Raw genomic sequence first — 23717 nt, 5'->3', positions numbered from 1 at the left:
ACCACCCTTGGTTCTCACTTTCCCTCTTGGGGACTCCAGGCTACTGCCTCTGAGGAGGACCGGAGAGACCTGCCAGCCTGGACAGTCCCCTGATGAAGAGCAGCTCACAGCTGGAAATCAGGAGACCTCCCCTTCAGGGAGGATGCTGGGAAACAGTCACAAGTCTCCCTGACAGCCCAGGGCTGCGAAGGCGTCTAGACAGACAGGTGGGATTTGCCCTTAACAGGCTCACAGTCCAACCTGACAGCACACAACTCACCCAAGTCAAATATCCAGAGAACCCCTTCTGCAGAGCACCATGTCAACACCACGACACAGGACCACTGAACACCACCCGCGGAGCAGAGACACCGGGCAGGGCGGGCTCCACACAGGAGCCATTTCTTTCCTGAGCCCCAACCTCGGCTGCCCACTGAAATCCCCTGGGAGCCCTGAAAAATCGTGCTGTGTGATTCCACCCTCAGAGGCTCCTTGGAGTTGCTCTGGACTGGGGTCGGGTCTGGGCATCAGGATATTTAAAAGCCCTTCAGGAGATTTTAATGCACATGTGGGCTGAGAACCACTGACCGAGGCCACTGTATGGAGGGGCACTGGCCTGAGAACCATTTCGTTTGTGCAAATGGAAAAGACCCCACCTGAGTGGCAGAGGGTGACAAGGGGCCAGCAGAGAGTTTAATTTGGTGTGTTCTTTTAGAAAAGAGACTCGGGCTATTTGCATACTGAGGGGGCAGATCCAGTAGAGAGGGAATTTGAAAAACAGGAGAAGGGGCAGCCAGTTAATCAAAGCCCCGCAGAGACAGGGCAGAGTGGGGTCTGGATGACAGCTCAGACGTGAGGATTTTCTCCTTGAGGAAAAACAGAGAAAGGGAACCAACATTTCTTCAGCATCACGTTTGCTGGGTACCAGGCTAGGCACTTTGTATGCACGATTTCATCGAAACTTCCCAGCAAATCCACAAAGACCTTGGTAACACAGAAGGTCCTACACCCACAATTCCTGGGTTGTGATTCTTCCATATTAATGATATTTCCAAATCTAATACTCTAGAGATCACAATAATCAAAAAGGTCTTCTTGCATGATTTGTTATGGAAAGAACTATCTGGAAGAAATATGATCAGTCCAACTTTAAGATAAAGAAAATGATGGACAAAATCTGTCAAAATGTGAAATGTGGGTTTCTGCACAGGAAATGCCCATGTCCCCCGGTACCTGATGGCCATGTTGTGAGCTGCTGCCGCCAGAGCTCTCCTCCCCAGGATGCACAGGGCAAAGGACAGTGTCACCAGAGCAGAGTCCTCGTCACAGTCCAGGATCTGTGAAGGCTGAAAGAACATGGATATTAATGGCTTGCACACGGGCTCCACCACATACCGATGCAGAATGTGTAAATGCAGTTAGAGGAGGCTTTCTAAGTCAGTCCCCTCTGCAGTGGCCGTGGGGAGGCGGATCTCTCTGTCCCCTGAAGCAGTTTCTCTTGTGGTTGGGTGTGGAAAAAAATTAAAATGGGAAAGTTGCTTTAGGAGAGAAAAGGGACTAACACATGGTTTGATGAATTAATTTTCTGGGACGGTCAGAGCTTACAGTCACACGAATGCCCCCCTTAGCACTATGCAGTGCAGGGGACAGGCAGGGTCTAGCAAGGGGAGAGAGAAAGTACACGAATCTGGTGCAAACGAGGGTCTCTGCTCTCCCCCTGGATTGAATTGACCACAACCAACAACTAAATCGAAAGAGCTGTCCAACGTCAGCTGAAAAACGGGGAGAGGGGATGCGCAAGAGATTTAAAGTTGAAATATCTTTTGCAAGAAAAATGCGATAATTTCATGAGCCAACTGAGGACAGAGCGAGCCGTCCTAGCTGCAGCCAAACCCACCACCGGGTTCTTTGCCCATCTCGGCCACCTGAACAGGCCGTGGTGGGGGGAGATGACCACGCACGTTCTCCTCGGCTTGCCTGGAGAAAGTGGGCTCGGCTGCTTGCCTTTTCTGTTGCCTGTCTTTAATGACTCATGGAAAGGTCGGGCACCTGGGCGGGCATCATGGTTGGGCTCTGTCCCTACAGGACAAACCACATATTCCATCCGCTACCGAGGGAGTTGTTTTCAACTCGGATTGGCCTCCCAGATCCTGAGCAGCTTAGCTTCCCTCCCTTTCCCATCTTCCTCCACCTCCTTTCTTTTGTAAGCTGTCATCCTTCCTGGTGTCACTTCTAACAGGCAGAAGTGTCCCCAGCACATGAGCAGTAATGGCACAAGAAGTAACCCGGACCATCGGATGGCTAAAGAGACTCTGCACGTCCACGATACAATATGGTCAGTAAATGCTCCTGATATCATCACGGACACACTTTGTACAGCAATCTCAAAATGTAACTTCAGACAAAGAAGTTTCCAGTGTTCTAAAGCTATCATAGAGGCTTTAAATTGCACTGATCCTGACCAGAGGATAAAAGGACACAAACGAGGGTAAAGATGATACAAATCTATCCATGAATTCTGCAGGACCCCTCGTATCCCTTTCAGGATGCATATTAATTCACTGATTTAATTTTGTTTAACTGTTAAGTAAACACTTATCCAAACACGAGTGACTTCTCTTTCCTCTGTTTTACTGCAGTCTGCCGTGGAGTATAAGAAAGAGATGGATGGTACAAGGTTCCTTGTTTTATAAACCTGCATTCCACGTCCCCAGCCCCCACCTCTGTCGCCTACCTCCTGTCTCTTCCGAGCGCAGTACTGGATCCACTCTAGATACACGTTGCAGAAGCTGGCACGTGTTATCCCCTGCAGGCACGGGACGTAGTCATCGTCGATGTTAATGTTCAACATCGCAAGGTCACGCTCAATGTAATGCCACTTGGCAAAGGGTTGCAGGGACTTCATAAGCGATTCATTTTGGATCCAGGAGAGGAGTTTGGGGGATGTTATCATATAGTATATTATGCTCTGCAGAGAGAAAGCAAGATGCTGAACTCTTACAGCCATTCTAAAGCCAGGAAGACTTTTTAAAAATTATTAAATCCCACAAAATACATCAAGTTTAGGAAAGTATGAGACATGAAATCCCTGCATGTGGTATCATGGTGTTTCCTGTTAGGTGTGATGCATAGAACCAACTTTTGGGACCTTCTAGAATGTCCTCTGTCAAGGGTCATGGCAGGGAAGAGGCATGTGAGAAAACTATATTCCAGCACAATGAAACAGCGCAGAGCTTCGTGATGTGGAAGGGTGACAGCAGTCCTGCCGTTTCCAAGAGAAGCCCACAAATCACCCTGTGTGCTTGGGTTGCTGCAGGCCTCCAAGGACGTCAGGCTGGGCTGGTCCAGCTGACAAAGCCTGGGCAGACCCTCTGCCAGGACCCTGGTCATAGAGCATTTAATGAGCTGAAACAAGCCGTTTCTTCTGGGAACTACCGATGATGTAAAATTGTCGTCGCACACACACTCGATCCTGAGTGCCCAGACAGTGACATCTGTGGTGCATTCAAAAATAACCCACCTTTCCCCCTTAAGCAGACACTGTCCTTAAGCATCCCAATGGGGGAAAATGCCTCTCCCGGGCTTTATCACCCTGAGTCACAGCTTTATTGAAAGCCATCCTGGAGTTTTCAAATGATTCCATCCTCCAAAAAGGCTGGTGCCTGGCCTTGAGAAGTAAAATACGGGACAGAGAAGATGAGAATCCAAGGCTGACGGGGGCACATCGGCCCCAGAGCCGCGTGCACTGCTGAGGAGTCACTTCCAACACTCGCGACATTGTCATCATCACAGAAAAACAGAAGTGGCCGGGGGGACCCGGGACATGGCGGGGCATCTCATCCTGCAATCGCAAGGGATGAGGGGGTGTTTGTGGGGGCTGACACCGGGAGGCCGGGACGCATGCCCCATCAGGATCAAACACTCGACCGATGGCCTCCTCTGTTTACAGAAACACATTCTTTCCAAGTGAGACAAGAGAAGGGAGGAAATGCCGGATGGACGTGGGTGCGCAGGGAGCCCTTTCCCGGGGCATGCCCCCGCCCCACCCTCCCGCTCCTCCCAGAGCTCAAGGTCTCAGGCCACTGAGGTGTCTGGCTCCAAGTTCTTTCGGGAGCTGGAGCAGAACGGACAGACGCACGTGGTCTCTGATGTCAGCTCAAGACCGCAAATGCCTGACTCAGTCTCTCTGCTGTTGCCACTGAGGGCAGCCTGGACTTTGGGGAGGCTAATCTGTGGCTCCTGGGTCATGACCTTCCTTCCTTTGGGCGTGTTTTCTATTAGGCTCCACAGTCTACCTGCCCCCAAAGTGGGGACGCAGGGAAGATGAGGTCCGTGGACAAGAACTAGAACTCAGTAGTGTCCGTTCTGTGCCCTCTGTGACACTACACCCCAGGACAACCACGCTGGGCTTAGAGACCCCTTCAGGAGGAGGACATGGAAGAGGGGGAAGGGTGGAGGGGGACGGACAAGACAGCTGGGAGCAGGAGGTGACAGGGACAGAGCAAGAAAGACGCTACTTGGCATCCCCATCCTGAGGCTGAACACGAGATCAGGTGTGTTAAGGACTCAGCGCTTGGCCCAGCACGTGGTGCACGTGCATGTAATGGCTTGGCAGTGACACTCACGTCCTGAGCATCTGTGACTTACCTACCACAAGCAGCAGGGGCGAGGCGTGGGGAGGCAGACAGTGGCAGCAGCAGCCCGGGACAGGTGGAGGTGGGGGGTGAGGGGACAGGGATGGCACTGGGGGCAGGTGACAGCTGCGTCTGGTGGCCACCAGAGTGCACATCTGACGTTCAGAACTGCACATTCTGAATCTGCAGGGTTTTCTCTTGTCTGCTCGCTGGCTGGATCATTTAAAGCTTGTGGGAGGAAGACAGTCTAAGTAGCCGGCCCACGGTTACGAGACAGAGAGTAACGGGGCCTGGGGTGTGTGCCCGGGGCCACAGACACCGCTTCTCAGCTGAGCATTCCGAAGAGAAAAAAAGAAATTTGGTCTCTCTGCACATCTGGCTCAAGCAAACATCTGGCCTAGTTTCTTCCAGCATGTCCTAATCACGTACCAGATAGGGAGAACACAGAACACCCAGAAGACGAAAGTGAACCTTTTCATTCATTTCTGGGGAGGAACTGAAATAACCCCACAACCAAGGAAGTCAGAAGAGCTCAGGAGGACTTTGGACCCCAGAGGTTAAAACTTCCTTCTCTAGGTCTGGCCCAGTCCTGCAGCGTTGACTTCAGAGCACAAGCCCAGCCGGACGCTCAGCTTTCCAGCTACGGCACCACCACCTCGCCACGAGAAGACCACCCCAGCCCCAGCCCCACTTGATTCAGGCAGAAATTCCGTCATGGAGACACCATCAGTGAATGCTGTGAAAGCCTCCAGGATCTGTCCGGATGCAATGGAGACGTTCCTGAATAAGACTGAGAGGTCAGGATGCTGCAAATGACTGACCAGGGAAAACTGAGTAGCGCAGTGAAAGCAGGACCCCTCCGCAATTAACTCCCAATATCTGGCTCCCCCAGCAGGGATGCTCCTGGCTCCTCATTCTCATTGCAGATGCAGAGGAGCATATCCATCAGACAGCTCGTTCTGGAAGGGGCCCTGGCCGGCGGACCCAGCTATGGGGTTTTTCTCTCCTCGTCCTGCAAGGCGAGCAGTAAGCGCACCTCCTTTCTAACAGAGCCACCCAGCGACTAGGGTGGCAGGAGAACTGGGTGTCGAAGAAAGCTGGTTTCTTGACTGCAAAGAGGTTAAGCACTCATACATTGAGGACAGGGGGGAGACACCAGGGAAATCTCAAGTCCTCTGGAAGGAAATGATTTCAAATGTATTCATAGTCGGAGGGAGAAATTTAAAAACAAAAAAACAAAAAACCACCCTTTTGTGTAAAGAAACTGTTTTAAGACTTTTTTCCTTTTCAATCTGCCTGTCCAATAAGAAAATAATAAAAAGCATGAGACCAGGCTGGCTGGTTAGCTCAGTTGGTTAGAGCACAGTACTGATAACACCGAGGTTGGGGGATCGGATCCTGGTACCAACCAGCTGCCAAAAACCAAAGCAAAACTGAGCTCTCGAAACTTTAAGTAACTCAGAGTCACAAAGGCAACTCTGTTCAGCTGGCAACTGAGGCCAAAGAAGAAAATGTTCATTTGTCTTCACTCCAAAATGCTGTTTCTTCTGTTTTAAGAGCCAGACTGCCCCTCTGCAGTTTCCCGTAACTGCCTACACCAGGGGAGGCCCCCTGAGGCCCCATCTGCCCCCAAATGTCAGCCCCTCCTGAGTGCTGATTGCAGTTAAGAGAATTCTGGTTTCCACTGAGCACAAATACATCTGCGTGGCTCTCAAGTCTCGTAGGGCATCACATCACTTAGGAAGCTTATTTAAAACATACAGGTCTGTGGGCCCCAGCCCAGGCCCACAGAATCAGAATTTCTGGGTAGATGTCCCAGGAAATCTGTAATGATCTAGCTTCCCGGGTGGGTCCGATGCCCAGGTCCGTCCCAGCTGGTGAAAAGTGCCATGCTGGGTCACAGTGTCACACGGCACGTCTTCCTGCCCCACCTGCGGCCCGGGTTTTGTCTTTACACCCCATTCTTAGAAAACAGAGTGAAGGACACTGTTTTCCCGCAGGCCAGCTACTACTAACAGGTACACTGGGGTGTCCTCAGTCTCTTCCACGTGCACATTATCCTGGATTTAGCAAACTGCAAATTGCCAACTTAGCAAACATGCGGGGGGTTGGGACACATATGGAAAACATATGGGCCACCCCGGTGTTTGCAGGGGTCAGGCAAGGAGGAATGTGACCACCAAGCCCAGGGGAGGGGGCCTCAAGAAACAGGTCCAGGCATGGAGCCCCTGGGGATGCTGGAAGAGCCGACAGGGTGAGGCCAGGGTGCGGGTCAGGTCTGTCCACACGTGTGGCCCATGGAAAGGCCGTTTTTGGGATGCTCCAGATTCAGAGACACGGCTCAGTATTGAAGCCCGTTCTCGTCACCAATGCCTGGAGCAGGCCCGCTGGCCCCATGCCGGGATTTGGATGTCTTCTGTCCAGGCTGAATGGCCCTGACTCCGAGTCCCATGTGACCTAGAACCTGTGTCCCAAACTGCATCTAATGGCATCTGTGTATGTGAGATGTCACAGAGCTCTGGGGACCCAAAGGGGAGTCAGGCGTGGCTCCTGTTCTTAGGGGGTCACCACAACATGCCCTGGGAAAGGTCTGCAGAGGAGAGGAGCTGCATGGCAGGTGCTGGGGACAGCTGTGGCTGGAGGGGAAGCTGCAGGCACGTGGAGGGGGAGGAGAGGCCCTGCGCCCTGCAGGAGCAGCATGTCGGGGACGGGGACAGGAGCACAGGGAGGGCGTGCAGGGCGTGTAAGGGCAGCAGTGAGAAAGTGGGCAGAGGGGAGACAGCCAGAAGCAGCAGAGGAGGGCTCTGGACGCACAGTAAAGTCTAGCCCCTTCCTGAGGCAGCAAGGAGACCCTCGCCTGCAGGGCTTGTCCATCCGGACCACCCAGACCCACACTTGCCCCTTCTGGTCACTTCCTTCACGGGCCTGTGAGTCCCCTTGAAAGGCAGCCCCTGGCCCCAGCCCTCCCTGCAGCCGCCCTGTCCTGCTGCCTCCTGAGCACTAAAGGAGGTGCTCAGGGACACTTTCTCTCTGGATAATATGACAGAGACGGCTGGTCGCCACTGCTCACGTGCTTTCTCCCTCTCCCATCCACATACGATTTCGTGCTGGGCTCGTGCTGCCCAGAGCACAGCTTCCAGACCCTGTCCTAGCTGGCGTGTGACAGCGTGCTGGCCAGCGGGTGCAGCAGGAGCGCACCGTGGCGACTTCCAGAGCCTTTTTAAGGGGCAGCTGGTGCACGCCCTGGCTCTTCATTTGCTTTGCCCTTTCCTCCATCTCTTTACGCCTGGACCTTAAATCCTGGGCCATGAAGATACACTTCAAATAGCAGAGCTGGGAGCTGGCAGGAGCCTGGTTCCCCGAGGACCTCACGGAGTGGAGCTACCATGCCAGGCTTCATCTGCGTGCCAGAGAACGACACCCCCGACGTGCGTGTGCCTTGTCGTCTCATGGCCCGCTGCCGAATTTGGCACCGAGTTTGCCTAGAGTGGACTCTGTGTATGAAAAAACTTCGCGGTCCCATCTGCAGTGGCCTGGGGTACAAAGCAGGGAGTAGTGAGAAGCAGGTCACAGCTCCCTGATTTGCTTCCCAAATCTTCCCCAGCCTGGCCACCTGTCTCAGCCTCAGCTGGCAGGGAGTTTGTGGTCTCGGATGGGCGAGCCTCCTCTTTTCAAACTGCACTAAAGGGTGCACCCCCCTGGACCACCCAGGGCTCCCACCACACCACATCCTCCCCCAGAATAGGATCCATGGCGAAGGTGCCCTTTCAGCCCCGCCGGGCTTGCCTGTGTCCTCCCCTTCAGAAAACTCTCTGGCCCCTGTTAGCAATCTGTGTCCTCCGCCACATGCCACATGTGTTCCCTGGAAGACTCCTTCCAAACCAGCACGTTTTCTGAGGTGGGACACAGGTGGGGCAGTCATGGGCACGAGTAACTGAAAAAGTGGGAGATGAGTCTTCACATGAGCGAGCAGAAAAGGCTGGCAGGACCAACCCTCAGTGGACCGTCCAGCTCTGCTTTCGAACTTTTTATCATGAGCTTAAAAAATAATTTGGGTTCTAAAGTGGACAATTTGCAGAGCATCTAATTTGACACTTACGACTCAAGCACGGCGGCTTGGTAAGATTTCTAGGATGTTTAAATTTATCGTCACCATCATTACAAGAGACTTGTGCTGCTGTAAAGGGGAAGCGTCAGATCTAGATAAGAAACACACTGCCTGCCAGTGCCCAGGCTCAGAAGGTGACTCAGGACACAGACTCTGAGCTAAAACAAAGCCCTCTTGGACTTTTCACAAAAGCTATGGCTCCCAAACCCAGCTGGATCTCCACTCAACAGCTGACGAGGAGCTTCAGAATCTGGTTTTCTACAAAGTTCTTTGGGAGCTTCTCATGCCAGCCCGGGAAGCAGAGTGATACCTGGACATAGTACCGGATGAGGACCCTGCGGAGGTCGAACACCTGCAGCATGGTGGCCGCGTTGTTGTCTAGGATGCTATAGCCCTCCAGGATGTACTGTGTCCGCGTGATCTCCCAGGTGAGCCAGCGCAGGTGGAAGGCGGCGTTGCAGGACAGCAGGTAGGGCAGGTGGCCCGCCTGGCAGCAGCAGCAGCCCCTGTCGTCCTCGTTGCCCTCCAGGATGGCCTCCACCTCTCTCTGCTGGCAGTAGGTTCCTGGCCGAGCACAAACACGATGGCAGTTAGAGGAGAAGGCGGACTGTAACACTTCAGAGTAGAAAAGGTCCCCCCTTGCCTTCGTCAGAGGGGGGCATGTGGAACAGAGTCTAGGAATTGGGAGAGCTGCTTAATTTTTACTGCAAACAGTCCCCCAGATATGTCACAAACATCATCATCACTAACTTATTCATTCACGCTCGTTCTGAATCTCACCTCGTCCCGGTTTTTGGATCAGGGGAGGAGAGCTCTCATGGTGGTTGTGGACGCTAATGGCTGAAATGCAGGATGGTGACAGCCTTGACCTGCAGGTCACACCTGAGCATGGGGGATAAAGGAAGGTGGCAGGTGGAGGTCTCTGGGCACAGCCAGATATGTGCTGAGGTGTCGCCAGGAAGGTGCCCTGCAAAAGGCCAGGGAGGGTGCATCACCTAAGCCTGCAGCGTGGAGATCAGGACATTTCCAAAGGACTCAATTCCAGAAACACAATGAGATGGTGCATGCCACCAACTTTTGAAAACATGACACCACACCCTCCACATTTCCATCAATGATTTGGATTAGACAGAGCATGCTAATGTCACGAGGTTAGTGGACAGTCTTGAATGCAGAGTTGTGATCTAAAATTATCTCAGCGGACTGAGGTGGTGCACGACATCTACTGCACTGAAAAGTAATAGGAATGAGGGAATATCCTGCACGTAGAGTCAAAAACCTGGAGGCTCAAGTGATGAATACATCTAAAAAATACTTTGGCAATTCTACGGATTATATGAACCTAAAGCAGAATACCTAAAAACTGTATGTAATCCAGACAACATCAAAACACAGGGACAGCTTCAGTCGGCGTATACGTACCTGGTATTATTCCCTTAGAAACTACATATAAAGCGCCACTGATAAAATAAAATAAAGGTAGATGATCTGAGCAAGTTACACCCTTTACATATTTTCTCCATAAAAAAAGATAGATTGGTTTGAACAAGATCACAAAGATTATTAATTACACATTCAGAAAGCTACATGGTTTTTAGATAACTCAAAAATTATGTGACTGCAGAATGACCTAAAGATCAAGGGACTTTGGCTTTGCAGAGAAGTCTTTGGGAGAAGTGACGGTTGCCTTTGACAACTACCGGATGGGCTGTCCTACGGGACTGTGCACGGGTATTCTCTGTGGCTCTGGAGGACGATGCATGTCTAAGGGGAGGAAGTCTCAGGACACAGAGTTGACCAGGAGCTGGGAAGGATGGCAGGGTCCACAGGGACCTTTGTCGTTGGTGGTGGGTGGTGGGGGATGCGAGTATTTTTTGAGACAGTGGAGTCTACACATACTTATTAACAGAAGGAAAAAAAGGGACACAGGAAGAAGTGACAGAAAGGGGTGAAATCAGAGTCCCAGAGGACAGACACAGTGGGCGGCTTAGGAACAGCAGAAAGAAAAGGCAGATGTAGAGGAGAAAATAAATAAAACAGTCATTTGAAGTGGAATTAGGCAGGAGAGAAAACACAGGAGGTGATGGAAGTAGCAGGAAAAAAAGGGGCATGAGAGTCCCTGGGACGTCCCATTTCAAGAGATGCTTGCCCCGCCACGGGCCCGCGCTAAGGGATTGTTTGTTGAGAGTCGCTATTTAAATATACAGCACTTAAAATATTTTAGACATTTTTATGGAGATAAGATATCACCTAGATGTCAGCAGAGAAGTGTGCTATTTCAGTGGGTTGGCCAAGAGCTTTGCACAATGGCAGTACCTAGTAGCTACTTGACTTCGGTCGAGTCGTTTAACTGGTCCAAGAGTTTCCTCATCTGTGACAAGGGCTATTGTGAGGGTGAAATAAGTGACAAATGCAAAGTCATCAGTAACCACTAAAAAAATGGTGGTTATTCCTGTTATGTGTGCTAGAGTGTAAGGTCCATAAGGGCAGTGCTGGGCAGGTCACAATTCAGTGAACAAATAAATCAGTGCACGAGCTGACAGATAAATTGATCTGCCCACCAAATATTGAGTGCCAACTACGTCCCAGGCACCGCTCTATGCACTGGGACACACCCATGAGAACAAGTGTTATCCTCGTGTAACTTATAAGGTTAGGTTGAAGACGACGACGGTGGAGAAGCAGAGGAAAGAGGATCAGGACTGTCAGGGTGGGGACAGCTATTCTAAGTAGGGGGACCGGTGAGGGCCTTGCTGGGGATGTTTGAATTGAGACCTGAAGGAAGTGGCAGAACAGCCCATGCAGATAACTGAGAGAAGAGCCTTCCAGGCAGACAGAAGACCAAGGCCACGGCATGTCGTGTTCCCAGGCAGCAAGGAAGTCCATAGTGAAATCAGCACGTGGGAAAGGCACGGGCGATGGAGCAGAAGTAGGTAGGAGAAGACTTAATCAAAACACAGAACTTTTCCTGCACCTGCTCCCACCCCATGCACCGTTCACGTCTCCTGAGACCCCACATCTTTATTCACAGGTGCTTGGTAGGTGCTTGTTGGTGCGATGCTCGAATGAACGATTGGACAAGTGAGATCACTCTTACCCAGCTCACTGTATGCACAAGCCACAGATGCCTTAGTGAGAAAATCCTCGGCAGACGCAACGTACCGTGTGCCTGTACATATGGAGGAGGATTAAAAGAAGGCTCCGTTTAGACTAAGCCTCTCTATGGAACCCACGAGTGAGGTGGTCATAATGCCTCCAAGACGGAAAACTACACCCTTCAAGGAATGAGGCACACGCACAGCCATCAGGGCAGCAGTGTGTGAAACAGGGTCTGGACAGGAAGCGGAAGCAAGAGGCAGCTCATCCATAGCGCAGGATCCCACCTGCCTGTCTCCAAGACCTCATTGCGTTGGGTCTTAGCTGAACGCATTCTTCTTAAAACATTTCAAGGGTCTCTTAGCTCTCTCTGCAACAGGAAAGTCTTCTTCCCTAGGGGGAAGATGTGTAGAAATGCATCACTGGACTGCGCACAGTGAGTAACTGGGACCACGTGCTCTGGGGCACCCAGCGTGAGTACTGACCTATCTGCCCATGGGACCTGGGACGGCAGGCATGAGGCTCCAGCGGGGACCTGCCTGGCCCACCGCGATGGTGCACTGAGCACGCTGGCTTGCTGTAAGAGACCAGCATCATTTTGGAAGAAACTCTCTTCCGACGGAGAGTAAAACAGTTGTCAGAAATAGGTTGCACAAGGAGGAAGCATAAAGGAGACTTTTCACTCGAAGAGATTAGCAAAACTGGTTAAATAACACCCCTCAGAAATCTAAATTTCTCTCCAATTTTCCCTCCTTCATTCTTCTGTCCAGGTCTAGTGTTTACCACATGGGGCCAAGAGCCAGGGCTCTGTTCTCTCCCGCCCATGGAGCCGGGAGGGTTGGGGGTGGTGTGTGTGTGAGTGTGTGTACAGGCAGGTGTGTGTCTGCTTGTGCATGGAGAATGGAGAGGCTGGACCACCATCCGAGGGAAATACGCGGTTCACGCAGCGGACTGTGAGCAGCATGGGGCACTTTCACGTGGACGAAAGGGCAGGTGAGGAAACGGTTTGCCTGAAGGCTGGCGTGGACCTGATCGACATCATAAATGCCAACAGTTCAAACACACGGTTCAGGTGGGTCTCAGGGGACTTGCTCATAAGACCAAAAGAGTCACACTCAGGATCACGTCGAAAAAGAAAAGGAAAATAATAAAACCCAATCATTTTTGCAAATGCACTAATTTTGCTGTCCAAATGCAAATCAAGGCCCATATTCTCAGGGAGGCTCACAAGGCTCAGGACGTATTCTCTCCAAAGGGAATGCTGAAGGTCGATCCGTCCCCACGCTGTGACCTTTTGTGGCTGTGGCAGAGAGGAACGCCAAGCTAGTGGGGCTGTCTCTGTCCGGAGTTTCCACTGACACAGGCTGCTGGCACCTTTAGTCTGGCTGTGTTCTCGTGGTCTACGTCAGTGGGCAAACAAGGAATTCAATAAACGTGTTTTGGATTAGTTTTGGGAAAATCTTGGGTCCTTTAGTTCTGATAGATGAAAATGCCTAATTAAAGGCACAGAAATTTAGCATTGGAACTGAGATCGTGTCTAGTGGACCCAGATGTTCTGCCACATGGGGTATCTACTGACCTCCCACATGCGGCCAACACGTGGAGTGGCCCCTGCTGCCGCGACCTTCAGCCTCTCCTGGCCCGGTGGCTCCCGCCTTTTCCCCTTTCTTGTTTCCAAAGGAACAAGCACTGGCCCTCTTTAGGCTGCTCTTTGTCACACCTACCGGTGCCAGGCCAGGGTGGGCTGATTTATTCTCATCTACGACAACGACAAAAAAAAAATCTGCTCTGACCAGGTCGGCTGAACTGTAGTGGCTTGGGAGATCTGGGATCAGGTAGTAGTCATGTCCCATGTCCTCGAAAACATTATCATAAGACTATTTTTACTTAGAAGCAGACGTGATGGCTCTAGAGAGCCATGAAATAACCTAGAACGCTTCTTGTAACTCTTACCCTAGATCCCTGCATGTGGGATGTAACCTAGTAACAATCCCAAATCTATGCGTCATGGACGACCAGTAGAAAAACAGATGTCATAATAAGGCAAGGCTGCCCTTCTCTCTTTCTCTCCTTTGCGTCTCTCCCTTCTTGTGATTATGAAATGCTGAGCTCTGCTGGTCTCTTCAGAGCACATTTCTCAGGGTGACCTGACCTATGCACTTCCCCGGTCACAATGATCACATCGGCTCAATAAATCCTATGCTTTACATGTGCAGCCTTAGTTTAGTCTGGGTCAACATCTAATTCCAAAAAGGAATAAAGTCAATCTGAAAATGCATACACAGTATGAAAGGGGATGAGAGAATTTAAGTGAAAATAGGGTTAAGAAAAATACAGTGCAGACGGAAATAACAGGAAGGGTCCCAACTGCATTCTAAGACGTCCTGTACATTTACTAAACGTGGGCCACGGATTTCACTCTTGGCTTCCCAGCAGCCGATGCAGAAAGAAAACTTGAATGGTTTCTTATGTCCTCAAGACAAAAACAAAATAATTGCTTGGAAGGATCATAACTATTTCTGGCAAAGACACAAGAGAAAGGATATCTCCAGGATCCTTGTAAAGAGAACACACGATTAGCGACATTGTCATAGCGCTGCACAGTAAGTGCAACACAAGGTTTGAGCAGCTGTTTTAATATTTCACAGAAGATGGCCAAAGTGCAATCAAGAAAAAGCCTTTGTATAGGTGGCCACAGCAAGTCAGCCCGAGATATGCGGTTCTCTAGGGACACGGTGTCATCCAGGGGCAGGGTTCAGAGACTCTCAAGGGCTGGGAGAACTTGAAACCTTTCAGGAAATCCTCGAGGTATATAATTTCTGCTATGGACTGAATGTTTGTTTTCCCCCAAATTCTAGTGTTGAAACCCTACCCCCCAAGGAGATGGCATTAGGAGATATTAGGGGATATTAGGAGCCACCTACTGTGAGAAATAAATGCTTGCTGTTTAAGCCACTGAGGCTATGGTGTTTTTGTTACAGCAGCTCGCCCTGGCTAAGACAATGTCTCTCCATCCAGTTTTGAGTTATTGTGTGTTGAGTGGCAGTGAATTTTAAAGTGTTCTCTCTGATAAGCACAGGAGTGTAGGTACCTCGAGTGGCTGGTTAAGTACAGATGCACCTGCTCTAATGGTTGGCCAAGCTGGAGGTAGGGTTGATATTCTCTCGGGAAAGCTGACAAGCCAAAGCAGAACAGCCACATGAACAGAAGGTCCAGCACCAAAAACCAACCAAAAGTATACCCCCTTCCATTCCAAATGACTCCGTGGGAAGCCTGGGCCAGAGAACAGGGCCCCTGAAGGGATGCAGGTAGGTGGGCTCACTCTGGGTGGAGTCAAGTCAAGCAGGAGACATTTGAATCAAATTCTGTAGGTAACCGGAAGGCAGCGGGGATTCTTAAGTCCCAAGGAAACACAAGGAAAGCTGTACTTAAGGAAGATCCCCATGCAGCCTGAGGGATTCAGGGGAACAGACCAGTGATGTGGAAATCAGCCACCCAGAGTCCCATCTCAGGTGAAAGGCGACGGGGATCAGAACAAGGGTGTAGGCTGTTTTCCAAGAGATAACAGGAAATCATGGAGACACTGGAGACTTCAGCAGGACACATTAAACATGGTCCCCTGCAGCAGAAAGGTGCATTGAAAGAAAAGGTTGGCCTGATTTACAACCTCCCAGCGAGAACACGCACGCGGAAGCCCAAATGCACGATGTGCTTCCCAGCCCTTGAACCTTCCTCCTTATCTGACATGGGTACTCTGAGAAACAATTTCTTGTCCCAAAGAATCTGACTAACTGGATTCCACAGAAAATCCAAAAGCTCATCAATACGATTGCATTCAGTGTTACGCAGTGTAATGTTTTAAAATAACTTGAATAGACATTTCTTTGAGCTGAGTTTCAAAATGGTCCTCTCGTCTGTCATCCCAGCATGCCAGGCACTGGGCTGGTGTTTTACATACAGTGGGCAGTGAGGTGACCAGGAGCAGAGTCACAGACAAGAGAGGAAGCTTGAACCACCCACAAAGTACAACCAGCCCCCAACTTGGGGAATGGACATTCTTAGGCATAGGTACAGTTTGGCTGGTGCTTTTCAAACCACAGGTGGGGTTTACAGGCACATACTTCGGGAGGCATGTGATGCATTATTACATAAAATGTATTTCCTTCTGAGGTCACAGGTAAGATAGCTCCTGAAGTGCTCAGGGCCACAGATATGGCCATTGCTGAGCTTGGAGCGGTCACTTTCTCAGCTCAGAGTGGCCGGTACATGCTGGGGACACACGATGAGTGGGACGGGGCTTGGCCCCAGTGATCTGTCTTGGCAGCGCCTTCTACTTCTTAAGGCTGGAACCCTAAGCTTTTGTTGTCTCTTGCCAGCTGGTTTGTGACCCAATGAAATAATGTCAAAAAAGACTTTTAAAAGCTTTTGAATGATTGTCATTTTCAAGAAGGTCACAGTGGGATTTCCCCCCAACTTGTCCTGGGGCTTCCACATCACAGGGAGGCCTTTCTAAGCCCTTTGTCTATCCCGCATGTTCCCTGGGACAGAATCCTGGAGCACAAGCTTAAAGGAATATTCGAGTCATCTGTCCCCAGCCATCTGCACTGGGAGGACATCCGTGTATTTGTCTGACCTCACGAGATTTAGTTTCTGGGAAGAAATAATTATTGTAAGAATTTTATATTTCAAGGAGGATCAATTTGCTCTAAGGTCTGTGCAATAGGAATAAAATTCACATAGAGAGTTCAGTGTCTTAAAATAATTCTTTTTCTACTCATTTAATTATAAAACAATATATTTATAATTTCTTATTCCATTTTGAAAAACTGGAATTCCTAATAAATGAGCTTCTAGGGGAAGATAAAAATGATTCTGTTTACCCATCAAAGTAGATCATGAAACAATTCCCATATAAACTGTTGCTTAATTCTGATTCTGAAGAATGGAGCTTTCGCTGCCTTAGCAAAGACTCATCTTCCAGAGATTCAGCCTTCCCTGAAGACACCAGGGCTGGAGACAGAAAGGCCGAGTCTCTCCCCCCGGGGACGGGGGAAGTAGAATGACGTGGCTAAGGTCACAGAGAAGGACCCAAACGAGGAGTGGCAGTGGCTTGTGAAACCACAGGAGGAGTCCAGTTCTTTATCACTCCAAGGGCAATTTCTCCCCTATTTCCAATTTCCAGTCCTTCAGTGACACGGGGCCCGTGGACCTGTTAAATGTCACACTGAGAATCTAGACATATATTGGCTCAGTGTCCAGGAGAGATAAAAGACAAGTGTGCTGGATACTGTATAACTTGCTTGATTTCATGGACGTAGCAGGGATTTTTTTTTTATGATAACAATTTTATATTCTGAGAGCCTCAATTTGCTTGAAGATCTACCTGTAGGAATAAAATTTTTCCTATGACCTGTTTGGCGAGCTAGATTTTAGATGTGGTTCTCAGAGAACTTTTATTTCAAAACATCACTTATTCGTGTGATACTTAGCAATGTAAAAAGTGATCTCAGATAGCGTCTCACTTAATGCACACACCAACCTGGTTACCCAGCTGTCATCTCCCCTTTTATAAATAAGGACACTGACTCTCACAAGACACTCCCCCTGTGGAATTTTCTGGTCTTTTGAATTTAAAGTCAGTGTTTTTCTTTTATCACATGCTGTCTAATGAGGCTTGGCAAATCACAGGCAAGTTTCCAGAGTTTGCTTTTTTTCTGCCAGCCTGCAGGAGAAGATGAAATTCATCGAATTGCTTAGCACACACTGTAACTCACAGCGGGCAGCTGTGAAGCCTAAGTCTAAGAAATGCTGAAATATACAGTCATCTCTGTGAGTCGTGCAATTTCCCCAAATTCCTGCCCCATGTGCAGGTGAGAGAACCCAGGCACTCAACGGGCACCCACTGCAGGGGATTTGCTAATTCCTATTAAATCCCTAGTTGTATTCTCTTCCGTTTCTCCCAGAACTTTGTTTTTGAGTGTTAAGATCTGCAGACTCTGTCACCGTTCAGCAGGAACCCCTCTTTCGTTCAAGACTTGCTATCTGACCAGCAAGGTCTCTCTCTCTCTCCCCCTAATAGGCCACATCAGTTGAAATGAAGAAAAAAATATACATTTAGGAATTCTGAATGGAGAACCTATTATTTTATGGGTAAAGTTTGGAACCAAGGGATTTAACAGATTACTCAAGCTATGGAGACGTAAGAACTAAGGACCTGCTGATGACCTGAATGTCACTACAGAGAACAGAGAATTCTGGAGAGGTCCAGGATCAGCAAGAGAGCTTTGGCTCTGCATGGATTAGCCAGTCAAGAAAAAGGTTTGGGTTGGATTAGCTTTAGATAAGATTAGTTTACAACCTTAAATGTCCCACCCCATCCCCAGGCCAGTGATTGTGGGGGGCCAGCCAAACGATGAGATGGCTGATAACTTTTCACACAGACAGAATCATAAACCCTATTTTCGATCTTTTGCAGACCTGGTGGTAACGTGCAGCTGCCTCCTGATAATCACGCTGTCCCCTCGTGTTTGTGCTGCCAGAGCCGTCGGGCCTCACCAGTGCCAAGGCAGTTGGCCACTCACGAAGCTGAGTTGCTAAAAGTGTTCTGCAAAGAACACGGACTCACATTTGGGAGCATATTCTGGTAAAACTAACTTCTATTTTTGAATGTCAACAACCATTTAGATTTTTTAAAAAAATGGTTATGCATTCTTTTCTTTCTTATTCTGCCCTTATTTAACCAACCTTCTTCCCTTCCTTCCTTCCTGCCTACCTACCTACCTTTTGATGGAGGCAGTGAGCTCTCCTGCAAAAGTCAAGGACTTTGGAGTCAGCACATCCAGGTGTTCACCCGTCTGGTGAAATGTGAGGTCTTGGGCACCTCCTTCACCTCATTCACTCAGATTCCTCAAGTCTGTTTATTATGTTGTTATCAAAACAATATCTCTCTGCCCACCCTGTGGCCACATACCAGGCACCATGAACCAGGTCTGGACCTCACAGATTCGTGACCGACACGTATAAACACCTGTAAACAAGCACGGCTTTTAAAAATAAAAGCAAAAAGTAATCTATATTATTTTTTTTTTGTTTGAACTCCTATATGAGCAAAAACTGGAATATTTGATTGCACGAGAATGCCGACCACGCGGGGCAAGGAGATGTTGAGAAATACACAAGTCGACAGAGAGAAATGTAGCTACACAAGCAATAAGAAAGGGTGAATGCCCACACAACCTCACGCATGTCTGATACCATTGCTTTTCCCGAGGTTTCCAAAAACTCACTTTATTAAGCGGCTCTTTTCCACCTCCTAAGACCTCCTCTGGGACAATTTCAGGAAAGCAGACCTGGCTGTGGTACAAATGCAGGAGCCTCACACTGAGGGGGTCATGAGCGCGGCATCACGCCCACCTGCTCAGCCCCAGACCTCCCAGGTCCCCCAGCCTGCGGCCCGTCCTGGACAACAGGATCGCCTCGTCCTCCGTGAGAGAACGTGGCTCTGCTGAGTCCCAGTCGGATGCCCAGGACTCCCGGCAGCCTCATTTCCACTCTGCTCGGTAAACCGCTATACCAACCCCATCTCGACTATCCCCCCACCCAGCAGCTCAGCCTCTTGAGACCCTCTCACGGTGCCCTCTAGAGCTCGCGGTCCATTCCCTAATGTCTCGCAGCGTCATCTTCTCTCTGGCACGCTACTGGGAACGGGCTCTTCCTGCCGACGCTGCCCTGCCCTGGCCCTCCTGCCCAGGGGGGTCACTTTCCCACGCCCCCCGCCACTGGGTCTGTGCCGAAGGCACGTCTCGTGCATCCCACGATGCTTTCTGCCACCCTCTCACCTGCCCTCCACCTTCCTCTGTTTGCATCTTCCACGGCCCGTCGGGGTCACTCCCATCCCTGTGACGATTTCGGCTCTGGCTCACCGTCTGGGATCTCGGTATCCACAGAGACGCTCCTTCCAATATCCTGGTCCCCGATCCCGCCCCCTCCAGTGACCTCGTCTCCCACCCACCTCGCCCACTGTTCCCATGGCGCCAGCCCTAGTCTTTGATTATGAAAACTGCTCCCTCTGTAAATATCTGCTTCTGACCTCCTGCTGTCTCTCCAGCTCCTCTCCTCCAGTATCTAACAGTCCCTCCCGGCTCCTGTCTCTCCTCCCACACCCCCCTGTGCACCTCCCCAGCATCAAGGCCTTGCGCACTCCCAGATCCCGGGTCCCTGTCTCACTTCGTGAACTTGCTTGGCTCAACCCAGCCCTCGTGAACCCCAAATCTCCCTACATGCCTGCACACATGAAGCTGGATGTGGCTTAGAGGAAGTCACGTGGTAATCTTGACAGGTCTCTCTTTAAAGTCATGGTCAAGACTTTAGGTGAGCTCTTCACGCTGTTCACACCCTGGACCCCACTTCCCTAGCACCTGCCCTGCACCTGGGGGAGCAGCCGTGGGTTCCATCCTCCCGGCTGTGGCAGCCTGCACTTCCTCCTTGCTGCCTCTCACCATGGCGGGCACTCCTGCTGAGGGCCAGCCCGTCACCAGCAGGTGCACTCATGCCCGGGCGCACAGGCCTCTCCTGCTCAATGCCCATCAGTAGGTTCAGCAGCCGCTCAGCTCCTCCTGACACCAGCCTGGTCCCGAGCCTCAGGGTGTCTACTAATAGCACCTCCTCCCGGGAGGGAATGACACTCACTGCAGCAGGGACAGCTTCCCCCGAGGACGTCATATGCTGGAGGCATCTCCTACCTCCTGAATGACACACTGTCCAAGCCAGGAGGGGACTCAGCAATGACACCAAGGCCCTGACCAAGACACCAAGGCTCTGAGAGGCCAAGTCATCGGTGATGCTCTGTGGCATATTTTGGTGTAAAGCAGGGTGCTCTTTCCCCACTAGAAAAATAACATGGAGCTTTTGAAAGGCTGTGCAAGTGACAGAAGAGATCACACGCCCGTTCCTTGGTGTTTATGAAGCGAACACACGTGGGAGAGGAGGAATGAAGGAAGAGGGTACATGGTCAGTAGAAGCGGGCGCTCTGCCAAGAGACAGCCGTGTGGGTTTGCCCAGCGCCACCACCAGCGCACCGCGACCCCGGGATGCCTGTCCGTCTTCCTGGGTCTGCTCTTCCCACTGGGCAGGTGACGAAGGGACAGACGGCTATCACCTTCACAGGTCTGGGTCACTCCTGGGCCCGGGACTCACACGCATCTCACAGAAGACCCCCAACCCCCGTGCCTTCTGCTTCTTGCCCCCGACCGTGGCCCTTCATCTCTTCGGGCTGTATTTTCATGAGGCTTGGCTCCTGTGGTTGGCAGCAGGGTGACTATTCGTGCTTCTCCTCCTCTGATAGAAATAGGCTAATCCGTCCACCCAGGTCACCCGGCTGCCTGCAGAGCAGAAACAGCCTGAACACATCATCGGCTCTCTCTTTTCCATCTTGCCACATTCTCCTACTCAAGTGATGGCTAAATGGGACTCACGACCCAACAGATCCCATTTCTTTCAAAAAACCTTGGACTTGGTGCCCTCACGCTTCTGGCCTTCTACCACGCATAGTCTGTGACTTTGACTTGATTTAAAGCCAGTGAGTGACATGTCAGCTCCTGAATGTTGTCCTTAAAGGCTCCCCGGTTAGGTCGGTGCGAGCAGTGCTCCTGAACCCACGAGCAGAGGAGACACTATAATCCCATTTCCTTACACTAAAAAGGAAAGATTTATTTCTATTCTGGGATATATGGGCCAAAAAGAATAGAATAGAAAGACGTAGCTTCCTTACTGTGTTCCTGACGTGTATCGATCATCCACTATGGTACCAGCCAATAGATACGGGATGCACCACAGACCCTGGCCATTCTTTTGGGCCACCCAGGAGCTGAGCCCCGGTTCCATGTGTGGGAAATAACGTACTGTGCCAGAGCCTGGCTGGCTGTCCACCAAAGCCTGGTACTCTTCTCCTGGGTCCTCAGCTAGACAGCATGTCCTCGCCTCTCCTGTAGTGACATCAATTCTGGAGAACAGAATGCAGGAGGGAAGGATGCATCCCAGGTACAGGCAGGCCCATAACAGTCCCCCAGGCAATCCTGCACCTTCTGCCAGCTCGATAGTGGAGCCCTAGGTGACCTTGGAAGCCATGTGCTGGGAGCAGGCAGAGCTGCCATTAGCCTGCACCCCCAGTGGTGTAGAATGGGACCGTCCCCTGTCCCACGACCTCCACTCACTGACCGAACACTGTGAATGCAGAACAGCCATGGTGTCAGTCACTGAGGTCCAGGACATAACTGTTACAGCAGCCGGCAGCCCTTCTACCAAAGTACAGCAGTACCCCCCATCCACAGTTTCAGTTACCTGCAGTCAATCGCAGTCCGAAAATATTACATGGAAAGTTCCAGAACAAACAATTCACACGTTTTAAATTGCACGCTGTTGTGATGAGACTTCTTGCCATCCTGCTTCCTCCTGCCCGGGATGTGAACCCTCCCCCTCTGTCCAGCGCGTCCACGCTGGCCACGCTGGCCCACCTGTGAGTCACTCAGCAGCTGTCGCGAGTATCAGACCCACTGTTGTGGTGCTTGTGTTCAAGTCACCCTCATGTTACTTCATGATGGCCCCAAAGTGCAAGAGTAGTGATGCTGACATATTGCTACAACTGTTCTATTTTATTACTAGTTACTGTTAATCTCTGATTGTGCCTAATTGCACATCCAGCTTTACCACAGGTATGCACGTGTGTAGGTGTTCATGTACGTGTAGGGTTCGGCACTCTCCGTGGATCTGGGCATCCTCTGGGAGTCTTAGAACGTGTTCCCAGTGGATAACGGGGACCACTGTACTCATTAGGGGTCTTGGTGAGAGGCAGTGACCATCTCCCACTGTAGGGACTGAAAAGCCACCCATGCCCCTGCATCTAGAGTGCACGCACATGCATGTGACCTCGGCTTTGTCAATCTGATGGGCCCACACCTGACTTTGACTATGAGGGACGCATCTAGTGGCAGGGGCTGTTCACTCTGTTTCCAGGGCAGCAGGGGTGGCGGCCGCAGTGGCCATTGTCCAGGCTCACAGTGTCACGACTTGAGGACAGTGCCTGGGCTCTGCAGCTGCGGTGTGACAGCAGCCATGCCTGCTTCTCCAGCTTCCCACAAGTCTGTGCCCTGTGCGATGTCGTCCCGCAGACCCTTCCTCTGCTCAGGTTAGCTAGAGGTGATTTCTGCAGCCTGCAGCTCAGAACTCCTGCTGACACAAACCCGTCCCTTTCAGGGAGGAAAAGACAGGGGGACTATCCTGACCACGGCCTCAGGGGACCACCCTCCTCTGGGTGCACCTCTCACTTCCCGAGAGGGAGTCACAGCCTGTGCTGGGAACAGCTCCGGCTTCCACGGTGGCTTCCATAGGCTGCAGGAGGGAAGACCGCCCGCCTGTATTTTGACTGTCCTCAGGTTGTGCCAAAGTAGATTAAATGTGACCAAAATAAAGCCCACTGTTTGGGAAAACAGGGGATTGAAAAGACGAGTAAAATGCTGAAAAGAAAACTCAGAAAAATACTCAAGGAGGTCAAAGAGAAGACGCCTTCCCTGGGAATGCTGTGTTATAAATGGCAAAGAGACATGAAACCAAACAGCCATTTTAGGTCAACTGGATTCTTCTGCAACAAGAGCATAATTTAGATTTTGTCACGTTATATGCTCTCTTAAAGTCCCCGTGTTCCAAATCTCAACTGAACTAGGTCAAAGAAAACGGGTTATACAGGAGCTAGTGGTAGGGGGCAGGTTAGCTGGCATTTTGTCTCAAGACGTTATTGTACCAATATGACCCTTCCAGCCACGTCACATTCCTACTGTGGGTGGCAGGAGAAAGGAAAATCAACGGCGGGGATTACAGAGAGTCCCTGTCGGGCAGTCTTGCCTTAG

General features: G+C 50.7%; 1 protein-coding gene across 1 annotated transcript in view; it reads right to left on the bottom strand.

Moving 5' to 3' along the window:
- The window catches only part of PCNX2 (pecanex 2), a 237885-nt gene that overhangs the window by 16436 nt on the left and 197732 nt on the right, over window positions 1–23717 (bottom strand). The window contains exons 26-28 of the mRNA XM_063082913.1: window positions 9032–9285; window positions 2714–2947; window positions 1213–1325 (exon numbers count right to left, since the gene is read on the bottom strand). Coding sequence (XP_062938983.1) covers window positions 1213–1325; window positions 2714–2947; window positions 9032–9285 — 601 coding nt within the window. The remainder of the gene's footprint in view (window positions 1–1212; window positions 1326–2713; window positions 2948–9031; window positions 9286–23717) is intronic.

Source organism: Cynocephalus volans, chromosome 18 (assembly GCF_027409185.1).
Source record: "Cynocephalus volans isolate mCynVol1 chromosome 18, mCynVol1.pri, whole genome shotgun sequence".
Classification (NCBI taxonomy): Eukaryota; Metazoa; Chordata; class Mammalia; order Dermoptera; family Cynocephalidae; genus Cynocephalus; species Cynocephalus volans.
This window is presented reverse-complemented; position numbering and strand designations above follow the sequence as displayed.